Source organism: Watersipora subatra, chromosome 7 (assembly GCF_963576615.1).
Source record: "Watersipora subatra chromosome 7, tzWatSuba1.1, whole genome shotgun sequence".
In the NCBI taxonomy this organism is placed as follows: Eukaryota; Metazoa; Bryozoa; class Gymnolaemata; order Cheilostomatida; family Watersiporidae; genus Watersipora; species Watersipora subatra.
Genome location: NC_088714.1, coordinates 26,607,816 through 26,627,925, shown reverse-complemented (window position 1 = coordinate 26,627,925; position 20,110 = coordinate 26,607,816). Strand labels below are relative to the sequence as shown.

Genomic DNA, 20,110 nt, shown 5'->3' with positions numbered 1-20,110 from the left:
ACAGTTGCGCAGCGCTAACACGACCAGGTACAAATAACTCAATCTCTAGCTTAGTAGTAACCCAATTCTACAAATACTAGCAGTAGTCATCAAGTGGCTGTAATTGGAATATACATGGAGTACAAAGGAAAATGTTCCTACCCGAATTCGTTCTCTCTGTATTGCAAACATCATTTGAGTATCAGGCCTGTTTAAAAGGAATCTCTTCATTCCATCTATAAATTGTCGAACATTGCTCAGGACTATGTGCTCTTTCATAACAGCGGCATTAGCTGCGTCAGTCGTTTGCCCCTCCCCCGTGCTAACTCCATTAGCAAGGCATCCTCCATTTGCATACATTGCTGGATTAAAAAGTCCTTTGCTAGTACCACTGTTATCGCAGCCTCCATTTCGCTGAATGTTGTGGCCATACCAGTCCGTTTTGGGCGGTGTCTCCTTTCGGCCATTTCTTTTTTGTTGAGATTGAAATCCATTGGTTTGGCGTAAGTGATTGCTACGGTCAAGGCTGTTGGTCTCCCATGTACACGTGTGAAAGCGGCCAATCAGAGTACCGGGGAATGAGTTACTGTCGCTAAGAAGAGTCTGGGTATATCGAGTTATTTCGCATGAGTGATTGTCTGCCGACTGGAGCAACTCTGAAATGGGTAAATTTTAATAATGATAGAAAATAGTTATTAAAATTTTTTTTACGCATAACTGATGACCAAGATTAAAAAAACAAGTTATTTTAGAGAGACAAACAAATTTAGACATTAGTATTTTGAGTAAAAAACTCTTTGGATAAAATTGGGTGAACAAGCATACCCTAGGACACTTATATTTCGCTAGTATTTAGTTTCGTGAGTAGCTCACAGAGTAAAATTTCGAAGCAACTTAATTTCGCAGCTCTGATGAGTGCGAAAATATAGTGATGTGAAAATAAATGCAGTGGAACAATCATAATTAGATTCCTCAGGTTCTGTTCACCGATAAAAAAAATTTCAATTTGCGACTAGTTTGTAATTGTGAACCGCAGGTAGAATGGTGTGGGCAAGTCGATAATGCAATTTGATCGCTTGCTGCCATTTGTTTCTTGGACTATCAACAGTCCCGTTTTCACTGGGGCAGCTGGCCGGCTCAGCCGCCCCAACTTTTTGGGAACTTTTTACGGTAAGTACAGTCCAACTCGGATAACTCGCCCTCAGATAAAATGTAACATTTCATCTCAAACACAAGGTCAACTCAAACGGATTTGTTTTGTCAGTTCCAACGCAATGATAAATTCCTTCAGATAACTCGACCTCAACATCATTTATTCGAAAAGTTATTTGCCCAACGGCCATGGACGCGGTTTTTATCGCTGTAGAATATCACTTCATTCCAAGCCATAGAGACAAACATCAACGTCTAGTAGTTCTTAGGCAGCATTATTATCATCATCAGAGGCAAAATATTTTTGTTAACGACTTTTATAAAGGTTTGCAGAAGATTAAGTTTTATCAAACACCCGCTTGGCCATGTCCCATCGAAAGTGTAAAAGCCTCCGAATGAACTTAAAATAAAATCCGCAAAATTGATCTTTGTTAAAACGCTCAAAAGAAAAAGATGTCTTTTTTTGAGCGTTTTAACTGCGGTCATGTTTTGCCTATTTTAATTTAAAACGTCTCATCAGTCACATCACTTAAAACAAAACAAATCTCAAAAAATTACAAGTTATTGAAGAGGTGTCAGGGGTGAATCCAAACCTTTCCAGAGCCATGCTGCTTGTGTAGTACTGCGAGTGTCAGTGCATGTGTCTTATTTTCTTTCAACACACGGTGCTCACTGCATTGATTGCTGTCCCCAGCAAACGCTACTAACGCGTGTGCATTGACATCAAATTCCTATCATTATAAATCATTCTTAATGGGAAAATAATCATAATTAATTGCAAAATAATAACGTAATAAATTTTGACAGTCAAATTATTTTGTTGGTTTATATTTTGACGATGCTATAGTGGTCGTTAAAAACGTTAAAATAAATGTCGTTATAAAATTCCATTCTACAGTATCAATGAACAAAGCTATTTAGTTTCGCTTTTTCGCTCATTTGTTATGATGGTTTAGTTTCGCACATGAAACTTTCGCGAGAGGATGACACCGCGAAAACGCAAAAGTTAGATGCTGCGAATACATAAGTGTCCTAGGGTATTAGGATTTGGTATGACATTGATTTTCTATACCAAATTTATAAAATATTTTAGCTTTGGCTTCATGCCTACCGACCACCAATCAATCAAGTAGGTCTTTTATAATCGGTTGGCTTGGACAACAGGCTGAACAAGTTCTTGCTTATAAAGAAACAACTTTGCGTAATTAAACAAAGAACTACAGAGATGTGAAAATATACGTGTAACAATGAAGAATGTAGCTGTGGAATAGGACTTACTAGTAAAAATGCGCACTCGACTTAGAGCTCTGTCAAGGGCCACTTCCCATGAACTTTTTTGTCTGCTTGTATCCGTATCCAAGGTTACATCTGGCAGACCTGATATCTAAAGTTAGAACTTGAAATTCACAACACAAAGATATCCCATAATATTCTTAGAAAGTCAAAAAGAATTATTCAGCAACCTAACAATCAATTCCTGTCCTGACTTGAATAAAAACAAAAATCCTTTTAGCAACTCCTAGAGAGTTTAAATACCAACAAGACATTCTTCATATGTCGAGTTTCATTAATTAAGATTTATTATCTTTTGACAGCTTAGTAACAAAATTTAATGAGAGTTGCTGAAGCTTTGGTAAGAGTTATCCTTTCTTCGTATGATATAATCAGTTCTTACCGGAAATCTGGGAATGGAAGACAAGTTACAGTAGCTGTTCTGCTCATCGGACCCGCTATGAGAGCAGCTTGTTGACCTTGACCTTTCATGTCTGCATACAGCTCCATTTGACTGTTTTTGAGAAGAGCTTCGAGTTGGAGAAAGCATTCCGTTAACTAAATAGAAAGGATGAAAGTAACCAAACACACCCAAGCACCTGCAACTGTTTTTAGCATTTGCATTTAAAAATCATAAAAACCTAACAAGTTTTTTTTGTCTAAATGCAACTAAGCACTGATGTTTTTAAACCTTTAGGAAAATTTGTGATGTTTTACAATGATATATCTCTGTAATAAAGCAAATTTTTCGTATTATTTTAAAGGTTGGTTTAAGAAGTTGATTCATTATACTCTGTTAGCTTTCTTGTGACAATATTTGGTGAAACAAAACTAGATTTTAGGCAGTCACTTGAAGTAATGAATTGTCTTCTCACCAGACTCTCCTGAACGACCTTGAGAGCTGACTTGGGAGCCAACTCGATGCCTAAACTCATCGTTATGGTTTGCATAATCATCAAATCGTGGCAGGTCACCCCATGGTTTGGAAAACACAGTTCCAGAACTGCTTCCAGATGCTATTGAGATTCTTAACCCTCCGAAAGGTGATTGCAGTACGTTGTCATAGTAACTGTGGCGAGATCTTCTGCTCAGCGGAGTCTGACAGAATTAAACATCTGATGTTAGAGGCTACACAGTTAGTAAAGATGGTAACTAGACTAACAGAATAATAGAAATTTCTCAACGCTTACTATCTTTATCATTCTAGTCTGGCTGAAGGTCGGGAAAAATTGCGGCATCGTATAAGATTCAAACCTTTGACTTTCTGCATTGCTGCAGGCGCACTTTCACCTGCAACAACCGTTCATTTTACACGACGATCAAGATTTTTTCCTTATGCTTATTCTCTGTGCTTTATTGGGACACCTCACAATCTCTTACAACATGCCAGACTGCAAGGGTACTAACACTGAATAAAGCTGCAGAGTAATATATATGTAGAGTAATATTTGCAATTGCTTGGCAGGCAGATAGCAAACTCATATGCAGTCAGTAAGCAGCAGCATAGGTGTTTCATGAGCTGAAATCTTTATGATGGAATATCTTAAATTTACTAATCTATATATATAAATCTCAGTGTTTGTCTTTTTGATTTTTTACAAAACCCTATGTCCAGTTAGAGCGATTGAAATCTAGCAATAAAAAATCTGTATCGCAGAGGATTAGACCTCGGAACCTCCTGTTTGCAAGGTGACAAGCTAACATATTAAGGTACACGGAGTGCAATGGATTAATTGGGCAAATGGTCGATATCTGGGTTAAAATCCGCATAGCGATTTTGTGTTACGCGCAACATCACTAAAGCTTGCTCTCACGACTCAGATTATTAAGTTTAGCAATGCTTATACTAGCGTACTCAAAGTAGCCAATGGCAACTACATTACTAACCACCGTATATAAGCTGTTTTAATACTCGTGCAAAGTCCGCCATTTGGCTAGTATATCATAAAACCAACAGTTTAGTATTCAACAAACCTCAGGGTTTCAGATTTAAGAAGTAAAATTAGCTTTTCACGTCTGAATTTAGTCAGTTGCAAAGATGACATTTCATAAGACAACTCAATAACTTAAACTAGGAAGTGTTGCTCTTTCCAAGAGTAATATTCTACCACATCAAGTTACTAAAAATGTATGACATCTCACTTACATGGATCTACAACATTGCTGTCTAGAATAACACAATATTAGTACCATTTACCTGTCAGTGATCTAGAGATCAATGGCACACAAGTGAAATTGTTTTGTTATTTAGCATACCTATCAGAAAGATTGATAAAAAAGCCAAAGGGGTGCTATAAGTATAAATTCACCTGGCAGTGGGCTGGAGATCGATGATGCAAAACTGAAGGAGTGCTGTTGGTTGGTGAGCTCAGGCAACTGCTCTTGTTGCTGTTTCCTCCATTTTGTTGGCATCTATTGGTGTAATTCAGGCCTTCCATAAGTTTAAGTTTTTCCTCGCTAGCCATGCGCAAGGGAGGTCCTCTAGGAGACCCAGTAACTGGATCTACTTCTGTTGGAAACTTTCCATGTCTATGTTGAGCTTTAAAAGCATTGGCTGACTTGAGGCTAGCTAGTATGTCGAGGGCTTCACTTTCAAAACTAGAAGAAAGACTTTCATTGGTTGTCAGAGTGTGGTCAAGCACAGGAGTATGAGTAGAAAGGCTTGGTTGGACGGAGAGCTGCTTGCACGTAGATGTAAAAACCGGAGGAAGTGGGTTTGAAGAGGCGCCATTTGACTGGCCGTTCTCCAAGAACACCGAGTCTGGTCCAATGGATGCCTTCACTGGAGGTCTGATATGAGATTGTGATCCAAGATTTGGACCTTGATTCAAAATTGTTAGTTTATCAGAATGACTGGTGGTCGATTTTGCCTGATTAATGTCAAGGTTGTTCATCAGCATGTTGTCTTTGGAAGGAATCTTTGGGCCTGAGTTCGATCCGTTGTGTCTAATGTAGTCCATTCCTACCCGCAACAATTGCTTTCCTTTCACTTCTTTTTTGTTTGGTGATTTTACAAGACTAGCTCTTTTATCCGGAGGAAGTGTCACAAAAGATGCTGGTTCACTCACAGACCTGAAGTAGCGAACAGACTAACTTGACAATCATTTTCCTTACTTTGCAATAGTGTTTGCATCGTGTTCAGCTTACATTATGAAGGATTGTTTGCCCCTGATCAGCAATGAGTAAACAACTTCTTTCTTGATTCATATAACTTTAAAAAGAATATTACAGCCTCAAGTATGTTGAGCACACTCCTTATTCAAACACCAAACTCATTTCTGGCCACAATATACTCGCTAAAATTCTATATTCATATACCAAACACGAAAATGTTTTATTCTCTTGAGACCTTGCTCCTATTTGTCTACCTGTTTTTGGTATATGATGAACAACTAATTAACTTTTGGTTTGTCACCTTTATGTCATGACATAGCTTTATATATATTAGACTTGGAACCCATATAGCACACCTTATGTATATACTTACTTGCCACCCACAGAAGCTAAAAGCATATCATAGACACTGACACAAATAGCAATACACACATAACTAGCTTCTTCTATTTATAACTATACGCATCTATAAGCCAGTGCTTTCTATAATAGTCCTTTGTATGTATATATGTACAGCTCTGTATAAGTTATATTTTGCACATACAGACAGCTCAAACAATGGAGCCGGCAGCGAAGTAGGATCTACTACCTAAACAACAAAGTTAAACCTCTTTCTCAAGTCGGAAGAGCAAAAATGCAATCTGCAAATCAGTTTATTTAAAGAAGTGCGTTACAGGAATCTACCGACTGTTATAGCAAATGAACATGTTTGCTTTCTTTGTAAGTCATAGCAAGATCTAAAAGTACCCAGTTATGTGAATGCTATAATTAACACGCTTTATCGACCTCGTCTATAGAAAGGAGCCAGAATTTGTGTGAATTAATACAATCGATTAGCATGAACACACAGATTATTCGCACCATTGATTCTCAATGTTACAGATAGTTACAGATAATAACACCGCTGTGATCAGCGTTACCTTGCGCCGAGACCGCCCGCCTCCAATCCGTGTTGCATGAAAAGTCTCTGTTAAAAAGTCTGCGAGCGCATCCATTCATCTCAAGTTTACACACGTCATTAAACCGCAGAGCTATTATTCCTTCCCGGCGGATGCTACTGTTCGAATGAAATTGCTCTTCTCCGACCCACACAGACAAAAACATGGTAATCACAAAAGCTGGTCAATAGGAATAGTTTCTTTTGTTGAATTATTCAAGAGAAATGAACAAAACCGCATATCAACAAATTGATATTTTTGATCTTTTCAAAACAAGTCTGTAGAATAATATCATGAATGTTGACAAGGACATTGTTTGACTTCGTTACGTTTTCTATACAGAAGTGTTGACCATCTTACCTCGGGTTGTCACGTACTTACCTACAACAATATCCTTGAGGTTGTCACATACTTACCTAAAGCAATATTCCACCAAAAGGGCAGGCTTGTTAAAATTACTAACGAAACACCTTTTGTACAGTTGACATGAAGTGATACCTGCCCACCACTGCCATAATCGATTGCCTATATCTTACCTGAGAATTAGTTGCGCAGTACACTGAGTTCTAGTTGATATACTATGAGCTGGTTGGGTGGTTATGGCAACCGCCACGTGGTCCAGTTTGCTTGGATCTCCACTATTCTGCGAATAGCTCGTTTTCATGACAGAGCTGTCCAACTTTCTCTGCTGCAACAGTACAAACACGCTTGCTCGATTTTATGCGTCAGCCACGATTGCCTGAATAGGAAGGGAATATTCAGTCGGCTGCAAGTCTCCCCTTTACATTGCGAGTGATTCTGATAAAACAATGAAATAGAAATGCCAAATTGTATATGCAATTACGCTTCGTTAAACGATAATCATAATTAATAAGCAGCTAGCTCTTGGCTTACTTGATGCCTGAAGGAAGGACAACTTCATATAATATTGGTTACAGCATAAGGAAGTTGCCATCTCAAGTGCACTACATATCTGTGTATGATAAGGCTGTATTCTACTGAAACATGTATTTAACTCCTAAAGATAAGTTTTAGATTAATATTGGTTTACTGCATTATGCATATCATGGCCCATTTGTGGCTAGCATCTATTTTAACTGTAACAGACAGACAAGTTGTAAATTGCAAATATTGAGATAGTATAACCTAAAATGATACTAATAATAATTATAGAGTAGAGGTCATATTATTAACACAAATGATAGTTTGGGCATTGAAAAGTAAAACTACATCGAACTTAACTTTGTTTCATTTGTCAGAGCATAGTAAAAATATAAACTCTACGAATATCATTGTTTTTTTAAATACTTCACCACTTTCTGAGAGACGTATGCCAGTTTTTATAACATTGTAATTATCTGGTACAATTAATCATAGTAATATTTACGGCTAATACTAAATTCTTAGAAACATTTTCCCCTTTTAAAAACAAACCTGAAACGCAAGATACTAAGTGCAAAAATCAAACAAGAAAGCTAAGTTGAAAAGCACGCAAAACAAAGCCACTTATCCTGTGTAGCTATTTGATGCGACAATTATCTTGCTCAAGATCTGATGATTTGCTTATAGCTTGCAACAATTCCAAACAACTCTCTGAGGTGGTTTGGAGATGCAGAATAACGGTCCAATCAACAAATGCCCTTGAGCGACATTTTCACAACACTCAAGGCTTGTTTACAATCCTAAAAAGCTTGGTTTGCTCCGACAGAGGTCATGTTGTTGTCATGAGACACATAGTATTCAAGGCATTTCAACCTTCCCTAAGTACCATTCTTTACCAGCTAGAATTGAGTGAAACTAACTGCTGATACTTACGGAGGTGTGATGATGCTCGTAGAAAGCCACCCCTTCCCGCACGGGGCTGGAGATGGTGACAAGACTCCCTTCTATCGGAACTCCTGTAACTCTCTGATGCTGTTCAGGCATTCTGCCTACGTCTACAGTAAGCGCCTCCATTTTCTTCAAAGGTAGTGATAAAGCTGTTGAACCTAACAGCGGTTCCGTATTTGCGCGGGCGAGTAACGGGGCATTCTCAGGTTTATCGCCAGGCTCTTCTATAAAAAGACTTGTGCCACTAGAGGAAGGAGTCGTAGACTCGTGACTAGTCGAAGCGGGTGATAGCAAATCACTGATCACTGGCACTGCCTGTTGCCTGCAGTTCTCTGACACCTGACGACGTCTGTCAAGAGTGCTCTCTATCTCATGGCTTGTGTTGTGAATCATTCGTTCAAGAGTGCTGCAGCTAGCGGATAGAGCTAGTAACTCCTGGCACAGGTTCTCAAAAGATAAATCTACTTCTTCTCCGCTTAATGTAGAAGAACTTGAGGCTATGTGCATTGCAGGTCTTCGTTTGCTACGGAGTGGTATTGACAATGCCCTGTAACACGATCTATCAAGAAGCTGCCGATAATTGGTAAGCCACACTCACTAATACAATAACAGTTTTCAACACAACATTATATATAGTATTATTTATTTTGCTAGCCTATACAACGTCTAAATAGAAATTCATGCAAAATAATACTTTACTAAATAATTTTTGAGCACAAAAAGAAAGTTGTCAAGCGCTGCTGTCATAATTACCTATATTCACCGACATTCTTCTTCATAACGCGCTGATGATGTGTCAGCTATATCACTAGTTAGTATGGTATAATTATTGCTATTATGACAATACAAGATATATTAAGCCAATTATGCCCTATTGCTGGAGCAGAAGTCCTACTCTCACTACAGCCTAATTAGAACTCCTGCCCCAATATTGGGTTTAGTGGTAAAGGAATTATTAATTATCTTTGCTCATTAGTATGTTGTGTAAGGGAACCTTTGTCTCAAAGCTTCAATGAGCCTGAATGCAGAGGGAGAAAATGGCAATCGTCTGCGAAAGCAAACTTCCTTAAATGAAGCTTCCACTCTACTAAAGCGAGTGACTTCTAAATTTGCTGATGAAGTCGCAACGGCTTCTCATTATCATTTTTTTCATCATTTCGAAAGTCATTCAAGTAGCTATTGTTCCATAAAAAAAGTAAAACTCAAAAAGAACTCATATATAAAGTTACTAAAATTTACTAAAGTTCTAAACTTTAAGTTCTAAGTTCAAAAATCTTAAATAGTAATAACAGTTTATTTGCAATGCTTAAAAAAATAACATCAAGAATGAAATCTTTCAAATGTATACAATAAAAGCTTTAAAATCATCAAAAATTGTGTCTGATGCAGGAAAAGAATTACATGATGAGATAAAAGTATTAATACTATAATAAAAGGTAAATATATACAATAGTTAAAACTTGTGAATAATAATAAATTGGAGGTCATTGAAATGAAACAATTACATTATTTATCTGCAAACATGTAGGCTCCAATCCTACCACAGACCTTTAGGTTTATATTATAAAGACTCGCTTACCTTCACATGATGTGCAACTAATGGTATTCTAGGGCTATAGCCACTGCGCTGACTCCACAATTAGACAGCTCCATTAGACAGCATTATTTTTATTAGCGTTGTTATTATATTATTATAGCATTGTACTCTAAGGGCAGAAGTTCGACTGTTAAACAAATTTCTTCGGTACTACTGCATTCTTAAAGAGATGAACATAGTAAACATGTTTTACTCCGCATGAATAGAATATATGATACGAAGGGCGAAAGCAGGTGCCCCATCAAAATTAAAGATTTTATATACTAGAAAAGAAGTTTGCGCTATAGTATTTAACATGGAAAACAGTCAATCCTAACCAACTACTAAAACATTTCATCTTAGATTTACCAGGGTACACTTTTATCTTCTCTCAATATGCTTCTATTCTTTCATTTGAAAGCTACCAACTTTTCAATGGTTATATTTAAGTATCTAAAATCTTCACTTGATAAAACAGCCAATCCCATACCTGTTCTCACTGAGAGATTCATCAGGTCAGCCAATCACATACCTGTTCTCACTAAGGGATTCATCGGATCAGCCAATCACATACCTGTTTTCACTAAGAGATTCGTCAGATTGAGCAGAAGAAGAGCTTTCTATCCAAGCTTCTACCTTGGACTTTCTTCTTCGTGTAGCATTAGTTCCATACATAACGGCCCCGCTATCAGAGAGGGGGTCACTCTCTGCCTCAGGGGTCAGTGGACACATTCCTGCCTTGCAGGCTTCAGGGGAATGGTCGTTTGGTGAGAGCACTACTGTGGAATTCTGCTGGTTCTGCTAAGAAAATACAGCAGTGGCTGGTATCTTACAACTACGTTGATTATATGGAGTGTAGAGACTTTATAAGCTAAATTATTTTATTTGAAGCAACATTTTAAAATTCGAGTTCAAATTTAATTAAAAAAACAGACAAACAATGAAAATCAAAAGTTTAAAGTGAAAGTATTAGCCTACAAGGCAAGAGCTGATACAAATAACCTGTCAACAACCTGTCAGCAGTTGACAGAATGACTAGTAAGGCAGACACATAATAAATAAAAGTTGAGGTAAGAGCTAATACAATTAACCTGTCAACAATCTGTCAACAGTTGACAGAATAGCTGGTAAGGCAAGTATATAAATAAAAGTTAAGGTGAGACTGCCTTATAACATGTAGACTGAGTGTCCTATGTTCCGCTCTGCATTGCCTTAGGTCTATCAAATTGAAAACTCTTAATGGTTTCATGTTGCTACAGAGTCCTTGGGCATATACTGACTTGCAGGAGAGAACTTTGAGGATTAGAGGTTATACTAACCTTGCTATCAGGAGAGGCTCCAATGCTGGTCCTTCTCAATCCGTCGTAGTAGTTAGTGGGTCGAATTATTGCTGTCTTTATAGGAGCTGTTGGTCTGCTCCCACCACTCACAAAGCTAGACTTATCTCCTCCTCCAGTGGTGGTTACCAAATACAGGTTGGTCGGTCTACTGCCCTTTCCTAACAAGCTAGTCTTGTCTGTAACTGGATGCAGGACTGGACATTGAGAAGACATTCTAAAAAAAACATAAAAACTTGGCAATACATAAAACCTTTCAGATTTTTACTGCACGCTAAGCTAGCGTTACTACGGAAGTGAAACGACTTCGAATTGTTTAAGAAAACATAAAAAAATCTCTGCTATAATAAGAGCCATGTCAGTCCGTCTGTCTGTTCGTTCAAAGCCATGCTAAGAGCATTAGGGAAAAGATTACCTCGCAGAGGAATTAAACTCAGATACTTGATTTGAGATTCATGCAAAGCGCGCTACCATCTGTGCTACCTTACCCTCCTTGCTCATCAAAGAATAATTGTGTACATAGTTATTACACATGACGATCTCTCATGGAGCACGGGTCTACCAGCTACTAGTTTTTAATAATTTTAAATGCTGAAGCGACGGAAGAGCTGGGGCATTCAGAGATGAAGCAAGCCCCGCACTATAGCTGACAACACTTGTTTATTTTATCTGACATTATCAACTAATTAGCTGTTGGTCCCACGACCCTCTGTCCTAAATGATACAGTGTCAAGTGCTATGAACATGAGATTAGTATCAAGCACCCGCTCTTAAGTGCCAAAAGTGTACGATTGATAATGAGCACTTGTTCACAAGTGCAAAGAGCGGCTCAATAGCCGATGAGCTTATCTAGCAAATGAGTCATCTACAGTATTGTTTGTTTGTTTGTTAATGAGACAGAGAGACGCGAAATGGCAGCAAGCCGAGTTTTATGCGTGTTTGAGCTTAGTTCCCAATATCACTCAAATTTGTTTGAAAATGGTCAAAAGTTAAATGTGGAGTTATTCAGAAAGCTTGGAGCGAATCACGGTATCGTTTGATCAAACCTTATAAAAAATGTTGAAGCGTTACTTTTTTGCTTTTTACAAAAAAGAAATCTGATATAAATAGGAGTTGTTTTGAGTCATTAGAATTTTTGTTGGCACGCTGGAAAAAATAGTCATGCACGGATTTGTGATTAACAATTTTTATTTGATTTGTAATGACTAGTACAAACATGTGATCCGGTAGAAAGAGTTCAATTAAGTTCATCTATATATGAAACCGACACAAGGACAACTACTTTAAAAACCTAAAATTCAAGTTTCTAGTAAATATTTTTATTTCAAGTTTTGAGAGCCACGGTCTTTCACGCCCTTTCATCTCCAGACTCACGGTTCACCATCTATGGTTCATTGACTCCAAAAAACATTTCATTCAGTCATATAAATGAACGCAGAGTAAACACAAAGGTCAACCTTATATTAGTGGTAAACAACCAACTTTCCATAGTCCTTCCATGGCAAACTGTGTTTGACCTTTTTCACCACAACACTGACAATCAACTAATTCATACAAGAACTACATTACAGACAAATATTATTAGCGTATCATATTTCTGTTTTTCTTCATTGGTTTTATTACTTCCTTGTTGTGACACTCCGAACACTAAAAAAATCTTTAAATCTGATTCAAAACGCAGCGATCTTTATAAAAGCACAATTATCTTGAGGTCTTGGATCAGTCAGAATAAAGGAGACAATTCCTTGATATAATCAGTGCAATAACAAGGTGTGATAAATCCTTTTTCAACTTCCATCACATCATTAATGAGACCACATTTAGTGCAAAGGTTAGCTTTACTAAACATTGCGTAATCATTACTGCTCTTACCTGACTGATCAATATAATCTATCTGACAGGTGGCAGCAGGTGTGCACTTTTCTGCTTTCAAGTCTAATCATGATGAGTTGGCTTGAACTAAAACAGAAGAAGATTCAACGATAGTCTGCATGAAGTCAGCAGAGAGTAATATCTAAAAACTTTTTGTCAGCTAGTGCAAAGCGGGGAACTACAAATCTATAATAAAAAATGTAGGATATTTTTTATAAATTTGGCATGATTAGGGACAGATAAAACAAAGTAGTGTTGAAACTAAATCAAACCAATGTTTTTGAGATGGCCAAAGTTTAACCAGCCAAGACATTTGGCGTTTGACTTTGTTGTCCCAGTATTTAAGTACAGAGCAAATACAAAAACAGCCAAATCTTCCATTTTAGAAAGTGTCATTGGCATTTAACCTAAAATTTGACATTAATGCTAAGGTCTGAAAACAGCCTTTAGTTTTCATGCAAGGTCACTGGCTGAAGTCTCAGGGACAAATATAAAGGAGTCTCTGGTTTTTGACAAAAATTGGGTGTCTCTGTTTGTTAAAGACGTGTCATCATGTTAGAGATACATGACAACGTCAACAGCATTCTATAAAAGCAATAGAAACCTATCTTGGGCAGCTTCTAATTGCTAACAGAGAACAGATTGTAAAATGATATATGGAAACCATTGAAAATGCTTTTTATGCAGTTATCAGAGTTCAAAATAACGAGAATCAAATTTTAAAAAAATGACACCGTGAAATTCGTAATGACTCATTGAACTACTCAAAGTCCAGAGACTACAGTCTCTGTCATCAGTTGTTAAGGACTGAGACTTAATCGACTGTGTCAGATTTATTCAGGGAATTCTAGGTATGCACCACGGTGCCAATTCATTAAATCACACTAAAAAAAATGTCGCAAAAGTTTCACATTCACAGCAAAAGCACAATTGAAATTGTGTGTATAGCTTTATTATTAGCTGACTGACAGCGAGCATTGATTGATAAACTAATGTTCGTGTCTATTATTGATTTCGGAAATGGTAAGCATCCTAAACACTACAAGATATAATCTCGTCTACTCTATTTGAAGGTCTGATTGTGAACTCTACAGGATGCTAGTTTGAAAGCCCTCTTGGGAGTCAAGCGTTGTAAAACTGGGGTCACCTAGGTACAATTTCAGTAGTTTATGCGCCCTGGCAAAGAGGCTGCAGAAGAGGCGGTTAGTGTCTGTATTCCAGAAGTTAAGCTAAGTGCTATGCACGTTTGTAAGCATAACTTTTTGGTATCGATAGTAATAATATCATTTGAAAAAACAGACAAGTTGACTGTGCGAGTGACCTAATTAAACTGACCAATCAGAGAGAAACATGTGCTTGAGCGAGCAACTCGGTATAATAAAAAAAAGTGTAGCTGTTCGTTTCCAAGCTCTGTCAGATTTGGAGAGTGAAGTCTACGATAAAATGCATGAGCAAAAGTACGCTGTTTTTACTAATAGGATGGCAGCATGTAACCTTTTGGCAGTCTGATATCATGTATGACATAGAGTAGCCCAAAACTAGGACATACATGTACTTTCACCGCGTTTTCAGGCTTAGAATGGGTTCGGAGTTACCCGCTGCTGAAGAATTCCCATCCTACCGCTTTAACGATTCAGAGTAGCGCTATATAGATCTTTCCGAGATTTTTAATGTATTCCTCAAAACAAAACTCGCTAAAATCGACTCACTTTCTCACAGCGATTGCCTTCACACAAATTTAGCGAAGCGTAATGTCGTCGAATGCACTCGCGTTGTACCATTTCTGTGATTTGGAGTGGAAGCAACTCCGAACCCACTGGAAGCAAGGAAACAGTGAATAACAAGTTTATGCAACACACACCTAACAAGTCTTGATGAAAAGGATTACTAATGGAAAACAAAAAAAGAAAGAAGATAAATCCTTTCTAGAATGGCTAATGGATTTAACAGTCTGACCCGCTAAAAAATGCGCAATCCAAGGTTATCCTCAGATATCAAAGAAGCAAACAATGTAAAGTAATGGATGGGAATTATTTTAGTAAAGGTGCAATCTAGTGGCAAGCGCAGACGCTATTGTAATAGCTAACACAGAAGACAAGCGGTGCGAGCTTAGAACAATTCAACGTACCCACTGACTGTCCAAGCCTAAACACCGGCCCTATTGTCTCTCAACAAAATGCCACAAGTGAAATGTGCATGTCTGTGAACCTATTAGTCTTGAACAATGTCAGCAGCCGTTGGCTCATTCCAACCGAGATTGCTGACAAATCATTTATTTATGGAATCTCCATTCCATCAATCTACTCTCTACATCGCATTTCATGACCTCCTCAAGGAGTGCGTTTAACTTGTAGGACAATGCTAAACTGGCAAGAAGAGGCGAGCGATGGTTTGGTGAAAACTTATGATAACTCAACAGAGAAGAATGGTTCCTTAGTACCCTGAACATATCTCATGAAAAGACTATTTGTTCATTGTCTAATAAACTTTAAACTAATGTAACTGTGGAGGCACTCCATTTATATCAGCTGTATTGGGTCTCTCAACCTAGCGATTAGATAACACCTCAAATGAAATACCTCAACGTACTATTACTAACTCTCTTATCTGTACTTGTCAGGATTTCCCAACTGTGAAGCATCCAACTTCCTCAATCACTTTGTCAACACAATGAGAGTGCATGCGCTAGGAGATTCTCTGTCGCTATGCATAAACTGACACAGCTAAGAGATATTTAAAAAGCTAAACAATTAGCGGAGAGTTAATCATCAAATTCTATAAGTATATAGACTTCTGAAAATGAAATACAGTAAATGCAGAAAAGCATAACTCCGTGTTGCAAGTATAACAAACAATGTCATAGATATTACTCTAGTAATCTTCACATAACTACTGGATATCAAACTTGTTAGTATCAAAAAGGAAGAGACTGATTTCAACAGCTTGTAAACTAACTTTTACTTACTGCTACGCTTAGGAATGTTTCTGTGAGATTTTTGCACCGACAAGCCTTTGTTAACGTCTGCTAAATGATAGCTTTTACGGCTGCACTATAGCTTTTCTAGTGATACCATGATATATCTATTGCGCTGATAATGCAATGCCTACAGAAGGAAAAATGTTTCATTGAAATCTGAAGATTTTTAAAATATTGATTTGAAATATAGCAGCAACTAATTTAAATAATTAAAACACAAAAAATATTGCTGCAAAAATTTAAGAAAAAAATTTAATCAGAATATATACAGAAATGAGAACAGCATGCTTAAGTTTTCCTTGTGTTACATTGATTAGCATTCCTGAGCAGCGGACAGCTGGGCCCTCCTCCAATGATTAATAGCATATGTAGAGTTATTGTATTACAATATACAAATAATACAATTATTGACACAGTTGCGGATAAACTGCTAGCATGTTTTGACATAGAAAGTGTAGCACATCCAGGTGCTGGGAATGTTGCTAATAAAACATACAAAAACGTTATTTCTTTCTCATCTCTTTCCTTATGCAGCCAGATCTCGCATGCAATGACAACGACGTGTGAATTGTTTGACATACGGACATACAATTGGAGCAAATATTTGTATTAACATACATGAACAAGGTGATTTCCAACATATGACTTCCACATTTTGTCAAGACTGCATTCTTGCAATTCAGAATGTACACGTATGTATGTAGGTTTCTTCACGCAGTTTGGTTCTATAGTACTTGTTAGACAATATGTAATATATAATACGATATAATATCAAACAGTGTTTCTTACCTACTTTTAAGTTTTAAAATCATGGCAATACTAGCATGAGCAGCAGCAGTGGTAGTGACAAAAAGGCAAAGCAGTCCTTCAAATGAAAGCAAAAACTTATTTTTAATTCCCAAAGCCGACTAGTATTTCTTGTGGAAAAGGAGAGAAAGTGTTGTGCTAACGGGTGATTTTGTAACGAGCGAAAGTAGGTAATGCGGACATCAACAATAACAAAATGTAAAATCTGAAAAGTTAAATAAGCCAGGTTACTTTATAGTTCATGTGGTTTAGGTTAGACTATTTCCATATTTCCAGCCTTTCATATCTTGCATTGCTAATTGCATTGCCTTGCTAATTGTATTGCATTGCGCTGACTGGTTAAATCATCGCTCACATCACCAGTCTTTATCTTCAAGACAAAATAAAAATAAAAACATAACTTTATCAACACCTACTTTATTTGTTTATATATTATTTAGTTATGTACATTTAGTCTTTTTTTGTAATTTTTACAATACTTTTATTTTGGTGCTATGCGTATTACCTCAAGTATTTACTATTAAGTTTTATGAGCTGTGAACAAATTAAATGAAATACTTGGTTGTTGACATATAATTGACTTTAAGGTCTATCATATTATCATTAGTTAATGGTTGTGGCAAAACAAAACGCTACTGAATTAGAAAAGGCTACTGAGTAAAGTGTGTCAACAAGAGAAGTTTTAAAACTGATTAGTTCTTAAATACAATTGAAACGCCACACGTGGCATCAACAAACTGTACTTTTAGATATATGGCGCCACATCTTCTAATGTTTTGAAATAGTTGAGAAACATTTTGCGCGATTTCAACACATAAGATTACAGTCGAAGACAGAGAGAAAAGGAAATTTATGATGGTGATACCGTTTAGATGGCTGCCGGAATATCTGGTATGGCTTGGTTACACAGTCATAGAAAGCAGCACGGATGACACATGTTGACAGATGACGCATGTTCACAATTGAAGTAGTTGTTATCGTAGAAAAAAGAGCGCAAAAATGTTATGAATCTTTTTTAGAAGAAAGAACTACCAAAAAATATGCTACCAGTTAAACGTCAACGCAAGTTGTGTAGTTATACGTAAAAAACTTTCAGTACGAGAGTGGATAAAATTATGCAATATCTGCAATCACTTTTTCTCTTTCATTATCATCCCGAAACCTCTGTCGCCACTTGAACTTCTACAAATAACTGTCCACCATGGCGAGTCTGGTGAGTTCTGCATTGGCGCTTATTCCGCATTTCATTAACATGGCAGAAGGACTCAATACTTACAGTACCCGTTCTAGAGTCAAGATCGACGAATTTTTCGACGTGACTTACTGTTTGGCGGGTATAATTTACACCGAGCATATTCCTTCTTCCCAATGCCTGCAAACGAGGCCCACATTGAAGTGGCGAGCATATATTTTTCGAGTGTGCGAGTTTTGTATTAGTGGCGGGGGCCTTCTAGGAAAAATACGAACTTATTTTAAATTAAATAAAGAAACAAAACAGAAAAAAGCATCTAACTTTGACAAATATCAGTGCCGGAATTTCAGTAGAAGAGTATCAGCTGTCTGATAAAGATAGTATTCGGCAGCAGAAATGTGTCAGAAAGTGGCACTGCATACACGCTCAAAATATTCTGGAGACAGCATACACTTCTAAGCAAAAAATAATTTCGCATCCAGGTTACTAGCGAATAGCGCATTATTTAGTTAGAGAGATAAACATTTGACTTCAACCTCAAAACAGATAAGACTATTATATAAACTAACATCTATTTGATACAAACCTACATTATGTCTGATAAGTCAGCTGGGCTAGTCACAAAGTAGCATAAGTAACTAATCAGTAACAAAGGTATGTTTTAAATTAATCTTTCTAATGATCAGAATACCGTATAACAATAGATAGTCTTATACCAGTCTAATCTAAGTCATCTACTGATTGTCTCAACTCCAAACCTTTTCCAGCGAGCTTAAAATTTAATAGGAACTGTCTAACGACTCACAGGGAGATCTAGTTTTGATGTAATTAACTGTAACTTCTAGAACGTTTTGTTGTTTAAAATTGCTCATGAAAATAAAACAAACCACAAGTTGCATTGACCAATAACCAATCAAAATTTCTACTCATAAACCATTCACTTATTCTACCAACAATTTGTGCTAGATTCAAGTCATTCGTTGCAGCGCATGATCAATGGCACACCAAAGTTTGATTTTGTGCTAGTCGACATTTCTCATCTACTATTACTAACCCGAGCGTTTTAACTGCGATCAAGTTTGTTGATTTTAATCTTGCAACATCCTGGCAGTCAGATTACTTCAAGCACCAAAAACAATCACAAATGAGAGACAAATACTGATACTTTTTGATAAAAATACCAAAGTTTTGTTCAAGTTCACCTTCAATGAGATATGACGGCAGCAAAGTCAGTGAATTTCTTAAATATGACTACAAGGACGACAACTAGATTCAAGAGTAATTGCCTCATGAAACAATTGGGCAGGTCTGAGCAGGAGCAGCAACACAGGTCAATGACAAACAGGAAGTACTGTCATTAAAGCTATCTAGCTGGCTATCTCGTCTGACTGAAAATTTTATTGCTCTAATCAACGCATTATTACAGCATTGCGCTCTGTTGTCTGAGGCTCCTGAAGCTAAGACTCATCACAAGCACAGATATATATATATATATATATATATATATATATATATCCACAATATAATTACGATTTTTTAGAATTTTCCATGAATATTTTGTAAATCTTAATTTTCATATTCAATATATTTAATTATATATAAATAATTTTAAATTTTAAACGATGTTTTCATTGGTAAGTTTATTGCGGGCCACTGTATATCGGTATAAACAATATTATGAGTGTATTGTTACGGCGGAATTTGAAGGTCAAAATATTTTATGTTGAAGTGATTGTAGGTTGAAGCTTCACTGCATACTGCTGCTGCAATAGTTCCATAGTCAGCAAAGTTTAATGTTAGTCATTTTTTTGTGTATTCAAATGTATATAATGCAAATAACACTTTTTAAATCGTCTATTTTTAGCTGCTCTGAAAATATTTTTTCAATTTTTTGTCATACGAAATATTGTGCAGACATAGATTAAAACCGATAGTAATCAGTATTCGTCAGCATTTTAATGGGCAGATCAAGAGAAGCAAATCTAGAATCAGGTTTGGCTCAAATCCAAGAACTATTAAGATACGGTATAAAGTAGTTAACATTCTTAGGTCACATCTTGTTAG

At 36.9% G+C, this 20,110-nt stretch overlaps 1 protein-coding gene across 3 annotated transcripts in view; it reads right to left on the bottom strand.

The window, feature by feature from the left end:
• LOC137399306 (serine-rich adhesin for platelets-like) overlaps positions 1-20,110 on the bottom strand; it is a 28,214-nt gene that overhangs the window by 7,528 nt on the left and 576 nt on the right. Inside the window, exons 1-11 of one of the 3 annotated variants that reach the window (XM_068085360.1) lie at positions 16,036-16,084; positions 13,071-13,157; positions 11,181-11,415; positions 10,436-10,662; positions 8,271-8,832; positions 6,992-7,143; positions 4,713-5,475; positions 3,279-3,501; positions 2,807-2,961; positions 2,410-2,515; positions 142-635 (exon numbers count right to left, since the gene is read on the bottom strand). In XM_068085360.1, coding sequence (XP_067941461.1) covers positions 142-635; positions 2,410-2,515; positions 2,807-2,961; positions 3,279-3,501; positions 4,713-5,475; positions 6,992-7,143; positions 8,271-8,832; positions 10,436-10,662; positions 11,181-11,414 — 2,916 coding nt within the window. In that variant the 5' untranslated portion in view covers position 11,415; positions 13,071-13,157; positions 16,036-16,084. Of the gene's footprint in view, positions 1-141; positions 636-2,409; positions 2,516-2,806; positions 2,962-3,278; positions 3,502-4,712; positions 5,476-6,991; positions 7,144-8,270; positions 8,833-10,435; positions 10,663-11,180; positions 11,416-11,613; positions 11,641-13,070; positions 13,158-16,035; positions 16,085-20,110 lie in introns of those variants that run through there. The other 2 variants (XM_068085359.1, XM_068085361.1) reach the window with 2 other exon arrangements.